Source organism: Cucurbita pepo, chromosome 10 (assembly GCF_057944985.1).
Source record: "Cucurbita pepo subsp. pepo isolate OVF chromosome 10, ASM5794498v1, whole genome shotgun sequence".
Classification (NCBI taxonomy): domain Eukaryota; kingdom Viridiplantae; phylum Streptophyta; class Magnoliopsida; order Cucurbitales; family Cucurbitaceae; genus Cucurbita; species Cucurbita pepo.
The window spans coordinates 1,790,413-1,806,669 of record NC_141807.1 but is presented as its reverse complement, the minus strand read 5'-3'; the positions used below and the strand labels follow the sequence as shown (position 1 = coordinate 1,806,669).

The 16,257-nt window shown below is 33.3% G+C and overlaps 4 protein-coding genes across 4 annotated transcripts; 1 reads left to right on the top strand and 3 right to left on the bottom strand.

The window, feature by feature from the left end:
- Positions 1-4,490: 4,490 nt before the first annotated feature.
- Positions 4,491-5,559, top strand: LOC111804507 (NDR1/HIN1-like protein 1). Its single transcript, XM_023689337.2, has one exon. The coding sequence runs from the start codon at positions 4,629-4,631 to the stop codon at positions 5,253-5,255; it is 627 nt and encodes a 208-aa protein (XP_023545105.1). The 5' UTR covers positions 4,491-4,628; the 3' UTR covers positions 5,256-5,559.
- A 1,443-nt stretch (positions 5,560-7,002) lies between these two features.
- On the bottom strand, positions 7,003-8,711 carry LOC111803523 (putative aspartyl protease At4g16563). The gene has a single exon (XM_023687968.2). It carries the CDS (start codon positions 8,706-8,708, stop codon positions 7,314-7,316), a length of 1,395 nt encoding a protein of 464 aa, XP_023543736.2. The 5' UTR covers positions 8,709-8,711; the 3' UTR covers positions 7,003-7,313.
- A 2,336-nt stretch (positions 8,712-11,047) lies between these two features.
- LOC111803526 (NDR1/HIN1-like protein 3) lies at positions 11,048-12,098 on the bottom strand. The gene has a single exon (XM_023687970.2). The coding sequence runs from the start codon at positions 11,910-11,912 to the stop codon at positions 11,175-11,177; it is 738 nt and encodes a 245-aa protein (XP_023543738.2). The 5' UTR covers positions 11,913-12,098; the 3' UTR covers positions 11,048-11,174.
- Positions 12,099-12,857: 759 nt separating this feature from the next.
- Positions 12,858-16,062, bottom strand: LOC111803524 (S-adenosyl-L-methionine-dependent methyltransferases superfamily protein). The gene is made up of 7 exons (XM_023687969.2): positions 15,593-16,062; positions 14,779-14,924; positions 14,581-14,701; positions 14,167-14,291; positions 13,712-13,840; positions 13,439-13,609; positions 12,858-13,240 (listed from the first exon to the last, which is right to left on the bottom strand). Exons 1-7 carry the CDS (start codon positions 15,780-15,782, stop codon positions 13,169-13,171), a joined length of 954 nt encoding a protein of 317 aa, XP_023543737.2. The 5' UTR covers positions 15,783-16,062; the 3' UTR covers positions 12,858-13,168.
- Positions 16,063-16,257: the final 195 nt, after the last annotated feature.

Below are 16,257 nucleotides of genomic sequence, written 5' to 3'. Positions count from 1 at the left end.
GTGTTGGCTCCAGTTGCTTGTGTCATTTATTCAAATTTTTGTTTGTAATAAATGTATGATATTAATATGCAAAATATCCACTTTATTTATTTTCTAACATTGAATCAAAATTTGGCCACTCTATTTAAATATGTATTTTAAAAAATTATATTCTAAAAAACTTCAGAATAAATTATTGAAAATCACATTTTTTATTAAAAGTAAAATAAATATATGCATATATAAGTGTATTCATTTGTTTTTTTTTTATTATTATTATTTTGCCATTTTCTTGCTTGGAATTATCACATGTGAGAATTTCCAAACCCTAAAAACTTTCTCCAAGCGCGTGACAAACAAGGTACGTGCTTTACACGCATCCAAAAGCATATCAAAAGAAGACAAACGCCGGCCTTATCACTTCATCAACTAGAGAATTTCTACCAAATTTGTGGTGGTTACCTTAATTAATATATATATATACACACATAATAATGTGTAAAATGACCGACACCAGTCGTGGGTGATTCAATTTTCACTCTTGTAATTTTTGAACTAAAAAATAATAATTATAATTATTTAACTGAAATTGTTTAATTAACATGTTACATTTAAATTCTCTAATTAAACATTTAAATTATATACATATTATATTATTATCCACGTTGAATTGCAAAAGGCTAGTCATTTCAATTCTTACCACTATTTTGCCGTTAACAAATAGATAATATGAAATTGAGTCACATAGTTCGCTCAAGACAATTACCTTATCCAATTATTATTTTTAAAAAATAAAATAGACCCTTTAAACATATTTAGTGACAGAATAAAATAAGTTTAAAAATTTGGTAAAAGGTAGGATGAACTCATCTATATTTTTTAAAGATTTTATGTATTAAAATATATATAGTGCATGTATTATATATTAAAAAAAAAAAAACTCCTTGAAAAAGGGAGAAAAAGAAGAAGAGAACGAGGAATAATGGGGAATCGAGGAAGATAGTGTAGGGTTGTTTAGGAGAACAAAAAAAAAAAAAAAAAAAAAAAAAAAAGGAAATTAATTGAAACACCTTAAGGCCCAATCCCAATAATTCCATTGCTCCTTTTCCACATGCCTCTTCCTTTTTTCTTTCTTTCTTTTTTTCCCACCATACAATTTTTTATTTAAATTAATTTCCAATTTGTTCTATTCAAATGTTTTATTTATATATATATATATATATATATGAGAAAAGACAAGAAGAGAGAGGGGATTGTCATTTAACTTTAGATTTTCTATTTTTTTATTTTATATCTTATACATCTAATAAAATTTTTAACATTAATATATATGATTTATTGATCTATTAAATGTGAAATTGAATTTTTTATTTGATGAAATATACATAAATTTTAAAAAAAATAATAAGTTTTTAATTTCAATTTTGTAATTTAATCTAAAATTCATTTTTAAAACATGGGTTTATTTTGGATGAGTTAATGTCAGTCAATCAGTAACTATGGTCAATAGTTTGGTTAACACCGTCTTTGAATTTTTTTTTTTTTTTTGTAGGTTTGTCTTTTGATTTTTTCTTGATTTATTTATTTATTTATTGTCTAATATATATATATATATATATATATATATATATATATATATATATATATATATATATATATATATATTATTCTATCTAATCGATTTAATTTTTCTTTTAAATGTATTTTTATGACCTAGAAGAAAACGATGACCTAAAATTTAATGAAAAAAATATATAGGAATAAAGACAATATAAGATTCTTCTCAAGGATTGACGACAAAAGCGTTGTACGTGTCAAAAAAACCTAACATTTCAACAATACATATATACACATGTATTATTTTATGTACATGAACGTGTTTAATCTTGACTACATTCAAATAAAAGTAAGCTACTTATTCGAACAGATTTTCTTTTGAACTTCAGTCAAATTCTAAGAAAAAGAAAGACGCTCAGTTAGATCCAAAAAAAAATGTTTTTAATTAGTCACATTCATCTAAAAACGGACAATGATAAGTTAAGTGTCATAGTTTTTTTAAAAAATAGTTAGAAATTATCTAATTATATGTATAAGAAATTGATATAATTGTCGTTATAATTATAAAAAATAGGTTGAAAATGATCGGATAACTACATCTATAAGAAAGCGATTTGATATTAAAAATAATAGTTTAAGCTCACTTATTCGCAATAAATTTAAAAATAATTTTATGCTTTTTATATGGTCAAAATTTCACTCTAAATTAACTCTAAATTTTTTTATTAAATTAACTCTAAATTTTTTTATTAGGATATTCATAAACATGAAAGTAGCAATAATATATTTTTATATTACGTTTTATAGTATAAGAAAAATAAATAATTAAAATAAATAAATAAATCGAACGGTTATAAAAAAATCGGTAGCGAAAGCCTTTTTGTGTGGTAAAGCATGTGAGCTTTTTGTTGAAGAAAATGAAAGCACTCGATCAGCTTTAATACATGAAATCCGGAAATTACCCATTTGCCCTTGTCAAGCTTAAACGACGATTTTTTTTCCGAGTCAACTTGACCAATTTGAAAATAGGGTTACAACTCAATCCAACTCTAATTTTATATTATTATAAAAAATAAAAATATTTAATATTTATAACTATTGTGATATTTATAAGTGTTTAATATTTGAGATGTATGAGATTTTAGTTATTAATGTAATATGTATTTTTTTTAAAAAAAAAAAAAAACAACCGGACAATCTAACTCAATTCAATCCAGAATCGAGGGTTAGGCTGGGTCGAATTGTGAACTCTACTCGAGTTGTTCGGATCATCAATTTAACCTAACTTAACCGAACACGAATGTACCCCTCCTGTTTACGGTGGTCGGCTTTGGCGGCTCGAGGTGTGGGGCTTGAATATTCTCCAATAACTCAAATGTGGAAAGGAAAAAACGCCATTTTGAAATTAGCTTGGAACCTTCCTTTGCACGTTATCCCCACATTTTCTCTTTCCTTCAACAAATAATAATATTAATAAAAGACGACTTTCCCTCTTTCTATAGTTGACCTAAATTTCATTACAATATTACCATTTTACCCTTTAGTATCTCAATTAGATGCACATTTTTTGTTCGTGTACTTCTTCAAAATTTCTTTATCCGGAGTGACCTATGCAAAACATTGTCATTATACGTATATATTTTTTTTAAACTATATTATATATATTTTTTAAACGTCCATCAAATAAGGTCGATGAACAATTATTCTTTTTATACCCGATGATTAAATAGAAATTTTAGTATGAAAATGGCTTTCAGCTATATCATTAAATTTAAGTTCATTAATTATAGTATGAAGTTCATTAAAGTATGGAAAAATAGACATATGTATTTTAAGTATAATAAATGACGGTTTTAACCTTTGACTTTAAAAAAAATAATAATACAGCAAATGTTATTTTTTATAATACAAATAATTTAAAAAATTATCGAAAAAGTAAATAATTATCTAATAACGCTTGGAATTTCTTCATTTTATTATTAGAAATAAAAAAAGTTAAAAATAAATGATTATCCAATAACCTAAAAAGTAATTAAAAATTAATGACAAAAAAAAGAATAATTTTCAAAGAGAAAAGAAAAAAGGTGAGTCATCAAACACACAAAAAGGCACCAAAACTCTTCAATAATTAAATGTTGCTTTTTTTTTTTTTTTTTCACAAACTAATTATTATTGAAGTGTAAAATAAATTATATCCCTTTATTTTCCAACTACTACAGTACCCTGATATTCATTTTCTTTATTATTAATTCTTATTTATATTTTTTAATTGTTGTCTTATTCTTTTTATATAAATTAAATCTTTTTCATTAATTGAAAATAACTTTAATTTAGACGCGTATTTTTATTCTTATTTATTTTTATTTCGTTCTTTCAAAATATTTATATTCAATTTTTTTTAGTTCATTCGAATGAATATATATATATATATATATATATAAAAAGATATCCACAGCTCGGAGCTAAAACAAATAATATACGCGTGTGTGAGAGTGAGACTAGAGGCGAGAATATGGACGGAAAATATAATATTCGTCACCGACTCAATTTAGCTAATAAAGAGAAATCTTTCCCAGACTCTTTCTATGAAAACGAGAACGAGAATATGATCTCAATAACCCAATTTAGTTAGATAAATCTCTCTCCACAAACGAGAACGAGAATTTTTTTTGCCCCTTTCGAAATGGGTCATAGTGGATCGAGACTGTGAGATCCCAGATCAATTGGAGAGGAGAATGAGTGTCAACGAAAACGTTGGGCCACGAAGGAGATAGATTGTGAGATCATACATCTCTATGCTAGTGGTGGGCTTGAGCTGTTACACCGACCGTACCGAAATACCTTAATAAGTTAAGAATACTGGAATTAAATTTAATAATTTATGGTAAGTTATGCTTTAAAATATTATTATATATTTATATCACAAATTTGTGGTCCATAAATAACACTCCAAATCATCATTTTCCCAACCAATCGCCACTACTGATGAGATAGAGAGTTGAAGAACGACTTCAAAACCGCCTTCTTCTCTCTCCCTCTTCAACAGATTCTGATTCACCGGCACCGGCACCGGCACCGGCACCGTCGACAATATGGTTAAGGAATGCGCTCACCACAGCAAAAAACGCCCAAAACTAATCCGGCGAATCTACGCCGGAGTCCTAATCTTCCTCTTCCTTGTCCTTCTCACGATCCTCTTAATTTGGGCCATTCTTCAGCCGACAAAGCCCAAATTCATCATCCAAGACGCCACCGTCTTCCTCTTCAACGTCACCGCCGCTAATTTTATCTCCTCCAGTATCCAAGTCACCATCTCCTCCCGGAACCCTAACGACAAGATCGGAATCTACTACGACCGCCTCGATGTCTACGCCGTCTACCGGAACCAACAGATCACTCTCCGTACCGTCATTCAACCTAACTATCAAGGCCACAACGACATCAACATCTGGTCACCGTTCGTCGTCGGTAACGCCGTTCCGATCTCTCCCTACAACGGCGCCGCTCTCAATCAAGACCAGGCCGTCGGCACCGTCTTGTTGTCCATCAAAATCGACGGTCGCGTCCGATTCAAGGTCGGCACCTTCATCTCCGGCCGCTACCATCTCAACGTCGACTGCCCGGCGGCTATCATGTTCGGAAATCCAACCGCCGGTATTATAGTCGGTAATAACGTCGTTAAATACCAGCTGGTACGGCCGTGCAGCGTCAGTGTTTAAGCTCCCGTTATTGCCGTCAGAATTCTTGCTCTCCGTTTTCTCTCTCCTTAACGCCGTTAGTTTCCTATATTTCTCTGTCCTTTTTTTTCAATTTAAGACGATACGTCAGGATAAAGGTCTGTGAATTGTAAATTTTTCCAAATAATAAAAATGAAAAATGAAAAAAATAAAAATAAAAATTATTACGTGAATTTGTAAAGAGAGCAAAAATTTAGAGGTCGGGGGCAATTGTGTAATTTTCTATTACATTTGTATTTAATATTTATAATGAAAATTTAATATAATGTTTTAGAGATTATGCATATCTTCTCCCCATTGCCATTTTGCTTGAGCTTTGGACGTTGCCACGTCATTTTCATTTCATTACTCAACTTATTTTTTTATTTTTATCCCCCACTTTCCAATTGTACCCCTCTTTTTTTTTCTTCATTATAATTTCCACTTGCAATTTTCACAAAAATTTTTAAAAATTTTGCGATTGAATCTCTAAAAAACTTGAGTCATGCCCCCGACCCTTATTGAGAAAATGAGTTATCTAGTGATGACTAAGTTAAAACATGTCTGATTGTTAATTTCCGAGCCGTTTCGATCAGTTATGAATTTTATTTTTTAATATAAAAATCTTCTTGAAAGTTCGTGCCAAAGCCCATCCATAAGCCACCTACAAAGTATATATATATTTTTTAATAAATATTAAAAAAAAAAACAAAATTGAATAATTGGGGGATGGTTTTAGGTGGGGTGGGTTGATTTTGGATGCATATGGTAATGGGAGAAAATGGGCAAATGAAAAATGACAATTTCCTTACCTAACAATAATTGAATTAACAAAATATATATATATATATATATATATGTTTTGCTTTTATTTGTCTCCACTTAATCATATTTATTTTAATTTATTTGAATGAAAAATGATTTATGAGGTAATTGAGTCAATCCAAAGGTTCCACATGCCCTCACCAACTTACCCTCCATTTTATAAGTAAATTATTCCTCTAATTTGGTACATTTTGGTTTAAAGTATAAGCTAACATGTGATGTCTTTTCTAACCAACTAATTAAAAATGTAGCTCATCTTTCTACCTAATAAATAATTAATCATTTTTTCTATTTATTAAGTTTTTATTGACTTGACATTATATTCAATTACATTAAATAATTTTTTTTTTTTTTTGTTTTGTTAATACAATGATGTCCATTGATATTTGAATTTAATAATTAAAAAGTATTTTAAAGTGAGGTGCAAAATTAATCGATGTTTTCTATAATTTGGTAAAAAAAAAAAAAAAAAAAAATGATAATATTTTCAAACCTAAACAATCGGTTAACCCAACCCAACCTAATCATATTTTTATTGAATTGAGTTCGGTTATTTGGACTATTTATTCAAATTTTTATTTTTAATAAAAGTAAATAATCAATTCTTAAAATATATATATTTACTTTTCCCTATTTTAATGTATGTTTTTGAAAAACTACTTTCCAAATAATTAAAATTAATCCATTAGATAAAAAATAAAAAAAATAAAAATTATATATATATATATAACTCAAAATATATCTTTAAACGGTTTTAACCCATAAATTCAAGTTGGTTCTGTTCAAACCAATCTATTTAGAGAATTCATGAACCAACACAACTCAAACCTTAGGTTCAAACTAATCTAATTTAGGTAAACTCATGAACCAACTCAACCCAAACAGTACCAGTTGAGTTAGGTTGTTCAAACTTTTTGGATATTAGTTTTTTTTTTTTTTTTTTTTTTTTTTTTAATACCGTGCATGGTATTCATCTACTAGTCACAAACACATATTTTCCTTTTTATTTTTATTTTTTATCATATATATATATATATATATTTATTTATTTTCACATACATACATACATACATACATACATATTTAACCGAATACCGCCAGGTGGGAGTACATAAACTAGTTTTTACTTTTACCCCCTCGGTACTTTCTTCTTCTTCTTTTTTTATTTTTATTTTTATTTTTTATTTTATTTTATTATTATTATTATTATTTACCGCAATTATATCATATTCATGATCAATTTCCGGTGCATCTCTGCTTCCGAAATCCGATTCTCTCTTTCGCCAAATCATACTGCACCAAAACATTCTGCTGCTGAAACGCCCCGAATATAATCGCTGGCCCACCGCCGCCGCCGAGGAAGGTTACATCCGTTATCATCGTTAAGCACACCACGCCGGTATCCGTCACCAACGCCAAGTAATTCGCCGGCGGCAAAGCCAGCGTCGCTCCGCCTTTAAACTTCAAAATCAGTTCCGGAAACTCCACTGATTCCTCCTTGGATATATCGAAGCACGGCCTCAAACCGGACTCTGCTTCAACGACCTTAGCTCGGGGATATTTCACCAGTTGTTTCTCCAACTCTTCCGCTACGGCTTCGAAAATTGGTTTATCCAGAAACGTGAACGTCGAACCGGAATCGATGATCGCGCCGCCGTTTCCGACGGAGTTTGGCACGAGGTATTTGTATGGGAACTTTACCGGCTTTCTGCCGATGAGGATTCTCCGAAGAGTAAGGTAATAGTACTCTCGAAATGCGGCGTTGGATCCTGATGGATTCTCTCGGAACGGTGCGTAAATGAGACTGTTATTCTTCGATTCGCCGGATTCCGAACTGGAGTCTAGTACGAGAGGGCTACTCACTGGCGAGTCGTCGAACTGGCGTGGAACAAGGCAATGGGAGAATCGTTTCAGTCCCATTTGCGAGGGCAGCGATTCGGGACCGCGGCCGAATCCAGCAATGCCGGCTGGTTGATGAACGGACACGACGGAACAACCGACGAGAAAATCCGGGACTCGTTTCTCGGGGAAATCAAGCGTTTCAGAGAGGAGAAACCCGGCGGTTGCGCCAGAGCCGTATTGAATGCCATATCCAGGACAAGTATCGGAACATTTTCGCGATCTAGGGCTACAACTTCTACACAAGGACTTCAAATTAGGGCCAAAAATCCAAGAACATTTTCGATTTCGGCAACCAATAATCTTCGCAGAGGAAGATAATTTGGGGATGAATTTCGGAATCGTTGCAGCATCGACATTCGGAAACGAACAATTGGAACAGCGGTAACCGGCAGTACATGGGAACCAGACGAGACTACTTCCAGTATCGAAAACTAAGGATAAACTCTGCGGTGGAGTTCCGAAGGCGAGAGAGATTGAATAAGCTCCATAGCTACGAGGGAACAGAGCAACATTCTGAATGGAAGTATTTGATTTAGTTCTTGGGGTCTTGAGGTGTTGAGCTCTGGTGAGGGAAGCAGAGACAAGATGCTTGATGTTTTTCCATGGATGAGTAAATGGAAGTGAAGGGAAGACAGTGAGGGGGAGTGTGACGGTGGTGCTGGAGGAAGAAGATGAAGCAGAAAGAAGAAGAACGATGGAAAGGAGAAATGGAATGGGAAAAAACTCCATGGATTTGATTTGATCTGATCTGATCTCTGCTCAGAAGAAGATGGTTTGGGGGAAATGGAGCTTTTGATTTGCAGAGTTAATGGAGATGACAAGTTGCTGGGCACTGCAATCCACCGAGTCCACACTGCATGCCACGTTATTATCTGCCTACGTCTATGCCCAGCCCTGGTATGTTCAATTTTCCCATTGTTTATCGAATTGATTTTATAAACTTCAAATAGGTCAGGTACAAATATCACAGATTAGATTATAAACACCAAATATTCTTAGTGGTCTTGAAAGTATGGCAGAGTTGGATCAGGTTGTAATCCTATTGTTAGGTTGGTTGGGTTGGTCCAATCGAAGACATGTCAACTCTTGAACCCACTCGAATTTTCGATTTTTCAAAAATTGAACTCAACCCTAAGCTTTAAAAGAAATCTAATCCAACCCAAGGTTGGGTTGGTAGTCTAAGTTGATCGAGTTCTCTCGTGATATGAATACTACTATTGGATTAAGAGGTTAGATATTCATATTTTTAGTTAAGAATTATGTAATATTCGAGGATAGAAGATGCATTTATTTTGTTTATGGATGCGTTTTTAGCCCATAACGGACCAAAGAGACCATATTATCCTTCTTTTGTTTTTTTTCATCAAGATTGTGAGCTGCACCTTTCGTGTAGCCTAAAAATAAGCAATGGAGCTGTATATCACATGGTAGTGGTTGTAATAGCAAATGGGAAAGTGAGGAAAATAATGAAACGTTTAATTATTACCATTTAGATTAATGTTTGGTTTTTATCCCAAGAAGGGGTTTGATTCTTTTTCACAAACTTTTAAAATTTTCATTTTAGTCCTTCCATTGTTTTCTTTGTCATTTTGGTCCTTCTTTCCTAATGGAATACACATTACTAGCAACTCAATTGCACAAGTGTTAGTGTATGTATAGTTTGTTCCACTAGATAAGATTTCTAAGATTGAATGTGGCCAATGCCACTCAAGGGGAATGATTCATATGAATGTGGATTAACTATCCAAATTTGTGATAGTGTTTTAGTGTACCACAGTTTTTCTGTTTTTGAACATTAATGAGATAGGCTTTTCCCCGATACTATGATCAGTTGAGGAACAATACCCAAACCTGAGAGGGCGACCATCGAGATAAGCAAATTGGGAGGAATCCTTTCCTTATTTGACGGGTTCTTTTATCGTAAACTTGGGTATTGTTAACTTGAATGTAGTTCAGTTGACTTAGGTATGTACTTTATACCAAAGGTCAACAGAGAAGATTTTCGCATTTATACGTGGTTGAACTTCAAAAAAGAAAAAAAAAAATGATTTCATATTAGGACTGTGTCAAGTTATGTTGAGGTTGTGATAATTATTAGGGTTAGGTGAACTTGAGTATAACTCAATTGGTTAAAACATATATTTTCGACTAAAAAATTAGATATTTGAAATTCTCATTTGTACCATCAAGGAGGAAGTGGTTAAAAAGATGACAAAGTCTTCTTAGAATATATGAAATCAAAATAGTTTAGTTTCACCTAACTTGTTTTATATATATATATATATATATATATATATTCTTGTCATATTAATATGAGAGTATATTATTTTTGTCAAAATTATGTCTACACCTACCAATGCTAAAATGCCTTAAATAGTGCTATAAGAGATGTGATTAAGTGTCAATTTTTCCTACTCGATTTATATGCTATCAAAATTATGGCATCAAAATTATGGCTGTTGCTTATTCGCTTTTAATCGCATTGTCAAAAAATTAACTTATTTGCTGGGTTAGAATAAGTGCGGCACAATTGTGACACTAAATACTTAAATTTTAAAAATATCTAAAATAATTTTGAAATTTTAATATTGTATGTATCATGTCCCTAATTTTTTATATGTTTTCAACGGTTTTTTATCATTTAAAGTTTTTTAGTTTACCTTTAAAATGGATTTAAAAAATTCAATTAAATACTTCAACTATTATTTATTACGTTTTTTATTTCTAAACTTTAAATACTATTATTACATTTTATTTTTATTTTGACTTTCGAAAATTGAATTTCAATTTGGTTCTTAGTTTAAAAATGTATTAAAAATAACCTTTCAGAAGGAAAGCCGTTCGCTTCGTGCCGTTGAATAAACAATTTGAAATAAAAATGAAAATTAAACTCAAAATTTGAAAGTTGAAACCAAATCCCGTGTCATGGTGGGACCCACTTACCACCATGCTTCCAATCAAATCGCGTAGCGTACAATAAAGCTATCTCTTTACAGTTTTTGGAAAAGTAAATTTCAATTTCAAACACAAATGTAGCTGAATTTCAACATTGAATTTAAAAACAAAACAAAAAAAAAAAAAATTGAATTAATAAGAATTCAGTAAAAACAGATACGGATCAAGAACTAATAATCACAGCAGATCAATCCGGAAAAGAGAAAGCAAAGAAGATGGCAGATAATTGAGATCTAACGATTACAAGTCATAGCTGCACTTGGTGGTTTCGAACACACCATTTGAAGAAGAAGAGGAAGAGGAAGAAGTACCATTGGATGTTAAAGGCACCTTCAATGGACAGTTGATCTTCGGTTTATAGTGCCCAAATTTCACAAAGCCGAACTTGAATCTGATCCTCAAGTTAAGCTTCACATCAATCTTGAAAATCCCCGAGCTCTTCTCAGAATTAAACGCCGAAATTCCATCCGTCCCTAGCAGAATCATATTCTGTCCGACGAACGTAGGGCTGAGTAAACTGGTGTTCTTGTGCCCCTGGTAAAACTGGCTCAAATTCACCGTACTGAACCGCTGAGATTCGTAGAAGGCGCTAACCTCGACGTCGTCGTAGTAGATCCCGATCCTCCGATTCGGATTTCTGGCGGTGATATTCAAAGCCAGATTGTAGTGGAGGTTATTATTAGCAGTGGAGAAATTGAACTGCGTAAGAGAGGCATCGACGGCATGGAATTGGAGGAGATTCGGACGGAAGATCAACCACAAGAGGAACACAACAATGCCGACGAGGATGACGACGGTGATGATGATTTGACAGATGAGATTGACGATACAACCGCAGCAGCAGTTGCAGAGGCAGCCGAGACAACCGCAGCAGCCGCATCCTCCGTCGCCGCGGGAGGGGCGGTGGTAGGACTTGGAGGGGGGAGGAATGGAAGGGCCGTAGAAGGCTCCGTTGAGATGAGGCTGCCCATTGGCCATTGTAGAAGAGAGAGAGGAGAGTTGAGTGTGGGGTTTGAAGGGATGAGGGGAAAGGGGGAAATTTGGGGATTTATAAAGAAATTAGGGTTTGAAGAGTGAGAGAGAATTTGAAAGCGCGGAATTAATAGGAGAAGGGTTTATCCGCTCATCGGAGACTCTAAACTAAACGCGGTTTGACAGAATCTGAACGTACAACAACACCATAACCTTCCTTCCTTAGAAACCTTATAGGTCACCAACACATCTCTCTCAATCTCTACCCTAAATTCTTAAAAGATTTATACTTTTTAAATAATTTTGAAATATCTATCAAATATCCAAAATATAAAAATATTTTCCAAACAAAAGTCTATGCTCGAAATATTTTTAATAATGGAAACAATTATTTATTGGGTCTTTAAATTTTTAATATCTAATAGAAAAAAAAAATCAATAACCTATAACTTTATACATTTATATTTTTAAAAGTTTGAATGTATCGAGAAATTATTAGATATAAAATTAAAAATTTATATTATAGTTTTGAAAGAAGATTATTTAAAATTGATATTTTCATCTTTGTTATGGACTTGGACTTTCATGTTTTTCACATTAATTAAAATTCATGAATTTATTAGAGGTAGAATTTAAATTTTTTAAATTCATCTAGACTTTTTAAAATTAAAAAATTTATTAGACATAAATTTAAAAATTCATAGAATACACTTGTAAAATGTTGCAAGGGATGTCATGTTGAGGTTTGGTTGGCTCCTTCAAAAAACCTAACTAAAAAGAAAGAAGAAATTGATGATGTAATTTGCATTTTGATTAATTCAAGCATGTAAGAATTGGAATCCTAAAATAGTGGACTTTTTTGAGTTCTTAATTTGACTAATTATACCTCCAAAATAAAAAAATTTACAATGACATCCTTGTTTAATAGACTAATTAATTGATTAATGGATGATTGTCTTATTATGGGGCCACGTGGAGCCGCCATTTCTTTCCAAATTTCATTATTATGGGGTCATGTGCAACTCTACATCACACATTACAACTTCTTATAACTTTTAAACATGATGAATTAGATTGTTCATCCGAGCACAACTTAATGAAGACTAAAGAACGAGTGACCATTCCAAAGGGGGTCGATGATTCGATTTCCCACCTTCACAATAGTTGAACTCAAGGAAAAAAAAAAAAAAAAATTTGAAATCTGATTGCCTTGTTCATTTAAAAATGAAAGAACAAAAAAGATGTTACCTTCATGAACAAAGTCATAGTTCTTCAAATCCTTCTTCATCTCCTTCATTCTCAATCCTCTCGAATTCCTTCCTCCAAATTTCCATCTGAAAATAATCATATATCATATATCTATGCAAACTCAAAGCATTCAAAGCATTAGCAACTACAAGTTAAAGAAAATAACTCAAACACTACTTCTTTTAGAATTAATCCAAAGAGAATAACATCACAATGAAACTAGAGTTCTTAGCATGTTGACAGGAACCACACAGAAAAGAGGCAGCAGGAGCAAAATATTCTACCTCGTAATCCGAAAATCGCAATTGTTCTGCAACAAATGGAGTATTCTTATAGGGTTCCAATGTCAATTCCTTGCCTAACGTCCTTGCAAATTCCTCGAGGACGATCGTTTCCACCCGAAAACCATTGCTCATAAAATTTTTGTCCATCCACTTCATTGTACTTGTACTAGACTGGAATAGGAATCATACAAATGGCAGCATGTTTAGAGAGGCAGAGAAGCAATTGAAAGACAGAAAAATGTTCCTCACTCAATGCAACTAAAGCAAACTAACCCTGGACTTAATTTCAGCTTCAGCCAACCAAGAAGGTAATTCACCCAAGAAATAGCTTCCTTTCATAGCCAAACTGCTAACAATGAACAGAACATCTTCAAAATCCACCAAAGTCTTAATGGGAAGTCCCTGAAATACAATAAGAAAATAAAAACTAAGCACTTTTACCATTGCTACTCCACACAAAACTTAATTTCTTTCATCCATTGAACTCCAAAACTTAATTTCTTTCCTTGAACAAGAGTGTTCATTAGGGGTGTACATTCAACATGACAATTTGGACCAACCCAACCCGAATTATAGGGGTTGGGTTGGATTAATATTCCGGGCTGGGTTGAGTTCATTTTTCTAAACCCGAACTGATTTGGTTCGGTATCGGGTTTCATGGGACAAAAACTTCGAGTTGACCCGAACCGAACAACAATTTATAAGATATATTAAGAACTGTTCATCACCTGCATCACCCATATACTCGGTTGATCTCCTCGAAAACCTCTATTGCAGATTTCTAGCGGTATATTTGGGGATTCCAATGGGACATGGCAGAAAAAGTTGCCTCTTGGGATCTTGGCTCCACTGCCTAATCATTTTCAAGAACATTAAATCATATTCTATAGCGGCTTCATAAGCCTTATAGCTGCAGTGAATTTCATGAACATGCTGCTTGCCTAATCAATTTCATGAACATCAGATCAAGTTCATGAACCTTGCAGCTTATAGCAATTAATGATTACAACAGATATTGATAACTGAAATAGTTAAATGGTAAACAAATTGGATATCTCATAAATTAAGTTCAATGTAAGGCTCAAGTTAGCAGCAATTAACAGACAAAGATCTGTTTATGTAAAAACTTAGATAGAACAAACCTTGCAGATCTCGAGCCGCTCTTCTAAAAACATTGTCAGGAGATATGTCGAATATTGTTGTCGACATGGGCCAACGAAGCCTATATGGTCTAGTATCCATTCCATCCGTTAGCAACACAACCTACACATGTTAGAAAAATGTTAAGAAACTGATACTTGTTAAGTTCTGACTTATTTCTTATAATTATTTGCTAATACCTGCTTAACTCCATTAATATGATTGACTTGTTTAATCAACTTATCATCTAAGAACTTTGTTGCAACACAATAGTGGTGAGACTTTTGCTTGATTTGAGGATTATGAGCAACCCAACAGCCGGCATATTCATCAACAAAAAGGGGCTCTGCATACATATAATTCATATAAAATCAAGTTCTAAGTGTTAGATGAACACGACTCTCTACAATGGTATGATATTGTCCACTTTGAGCATAAGCTCTCATGGCTTTGCTTTGGACTTCCCCAAAAGGCCTCAAACCAATGGAGATAGTATTTCCTTGATTATAATCCCATGATCATTCCCTAAATTAGCCGATGTGGGACTTTCATTATCCAACACCTCCCCTCGAACAAAGTACGCCTCCCCTTAATCGAGGTCTGACTCCTTCTTCTTTTGGAGTCATTTGTTCGATATTTTGTTCGATATTTGGCATGGCTAAGTTTAGGGCATGACTCTGATACCATGTTAGATGAACACGACTCTCTACAATGGTATGATATTGTCCACTTTGAGCATAAGCTCTCATGCCTTTGCTTTGGGCTTCCCCAAAAGGCTTCAAACCAACGATGATAGTATTCCTTGATTATAAACCCATGATCATTCCCTAAATTAGCCAATGTGGGACTTTCATCATCCAACGCTAGCCACGTTAAAACAATTCATAAATTGTTTCATTTGCTCTACTACACAACACTCCACTGATTCTAAACTCCCTGCCCACTACTCACTATGTGCACACCAGTCGTTCGACGAAATGTCTCCCCGAAATAATATATGGAAACTGAACATACCAGGTTGGCGGGATTCCATGAACCGGAGAGACGCAGCTTCTTTAGCACTGAGGAACAAAGGGTCGTCGTCTTCACAGAGATGTGCTCTGAGAACCCCAACTCGGTTCTTGGTCCGCAGCGAAGGCGAGCGAAGTACCACAGTCCGCGGGGAAAGCATGTTTGCTCTGGGGAAGCTCCCCGTGAAAGCCATGGGTGAATCAGTTATGATGGATTTAAAGACACACCGATGCAAGAATCACTCCATGCTCGTCGACTGTGCGGCCATTTCTCTCTAATAATTACTCGAAAGCTCCAAAAAGCAACACAAATGGAGTCACGGTTGACGAACGAAGAAATTTAACCTCGGCTATGGCTCAAACTGTTCGAACCTCATCTCAATTTCTTCCGTAACTGCAAATCTTCATTTTCAATCAGTTCTCAGTTGTGAAATTTCTTTACCAAAGAGAGAGGGAAATGCCGGTAAAGGAAAGGAACCGCTCTTTCTAATTTTTTTAAATTATAAAAAATACCCCAAAACTATCATTAATTCTAATTACACTCTCAATTTTGAAATATTTCATTTAAATCTTTGTTGAATTTTTTTCAAAAATAACCCTAAATATTTTTGTCCACAAATTCATATATTTGTTGGGTATAAATTCAAACATAACTTATAAGTTAATGAT

Bases quoted from the DNA above. Each gene is read 5' to 3' on its own strand.
- LOC111804507 (XM_023689337.2), top strand. From the start codon at position 4,629: ATGGTTAAGGAATGCGCTCACCACAGCAAAAAACGCCCAAAACTAATC.
- LOC111803523 (XM_023687968.2), bottom strand. From the start codon at position 8,708: ATGGAGTTTTTTCCCATTCCATTTCTCCTTTCCATCGTTCTTCTTCTT.
- LOC111803526 (XM_023687970.2), bottom strand. From the start codon at position 11,912: ATGGCCAATGGGCAGCCTCATCTCAACGGAGCCTTCTACGGCCCTTCC.
- LOC111803524 (XM_023687969.2), bottom strand. From the start codon at position 15,782: ATGGCTTTCACGGGGAGCTTCCCCAGAGCAAACATGCTTTCCCCGCGG. The intron at 14,292-14,580 runs GTTTGTTCTATC...GAAAATGATTAG, and splicing joins AGCGGCTCGAGATCTGCAAG to GCAGTGGAGCCAAGATCCCA. The intron at 13,841-14,166 runs GTGATGAACAGT...ATTGTATTTCAG, and splicing joins CGAGTATATGGGTGATGCAG to GGACTTCCCATTAAGACTTT.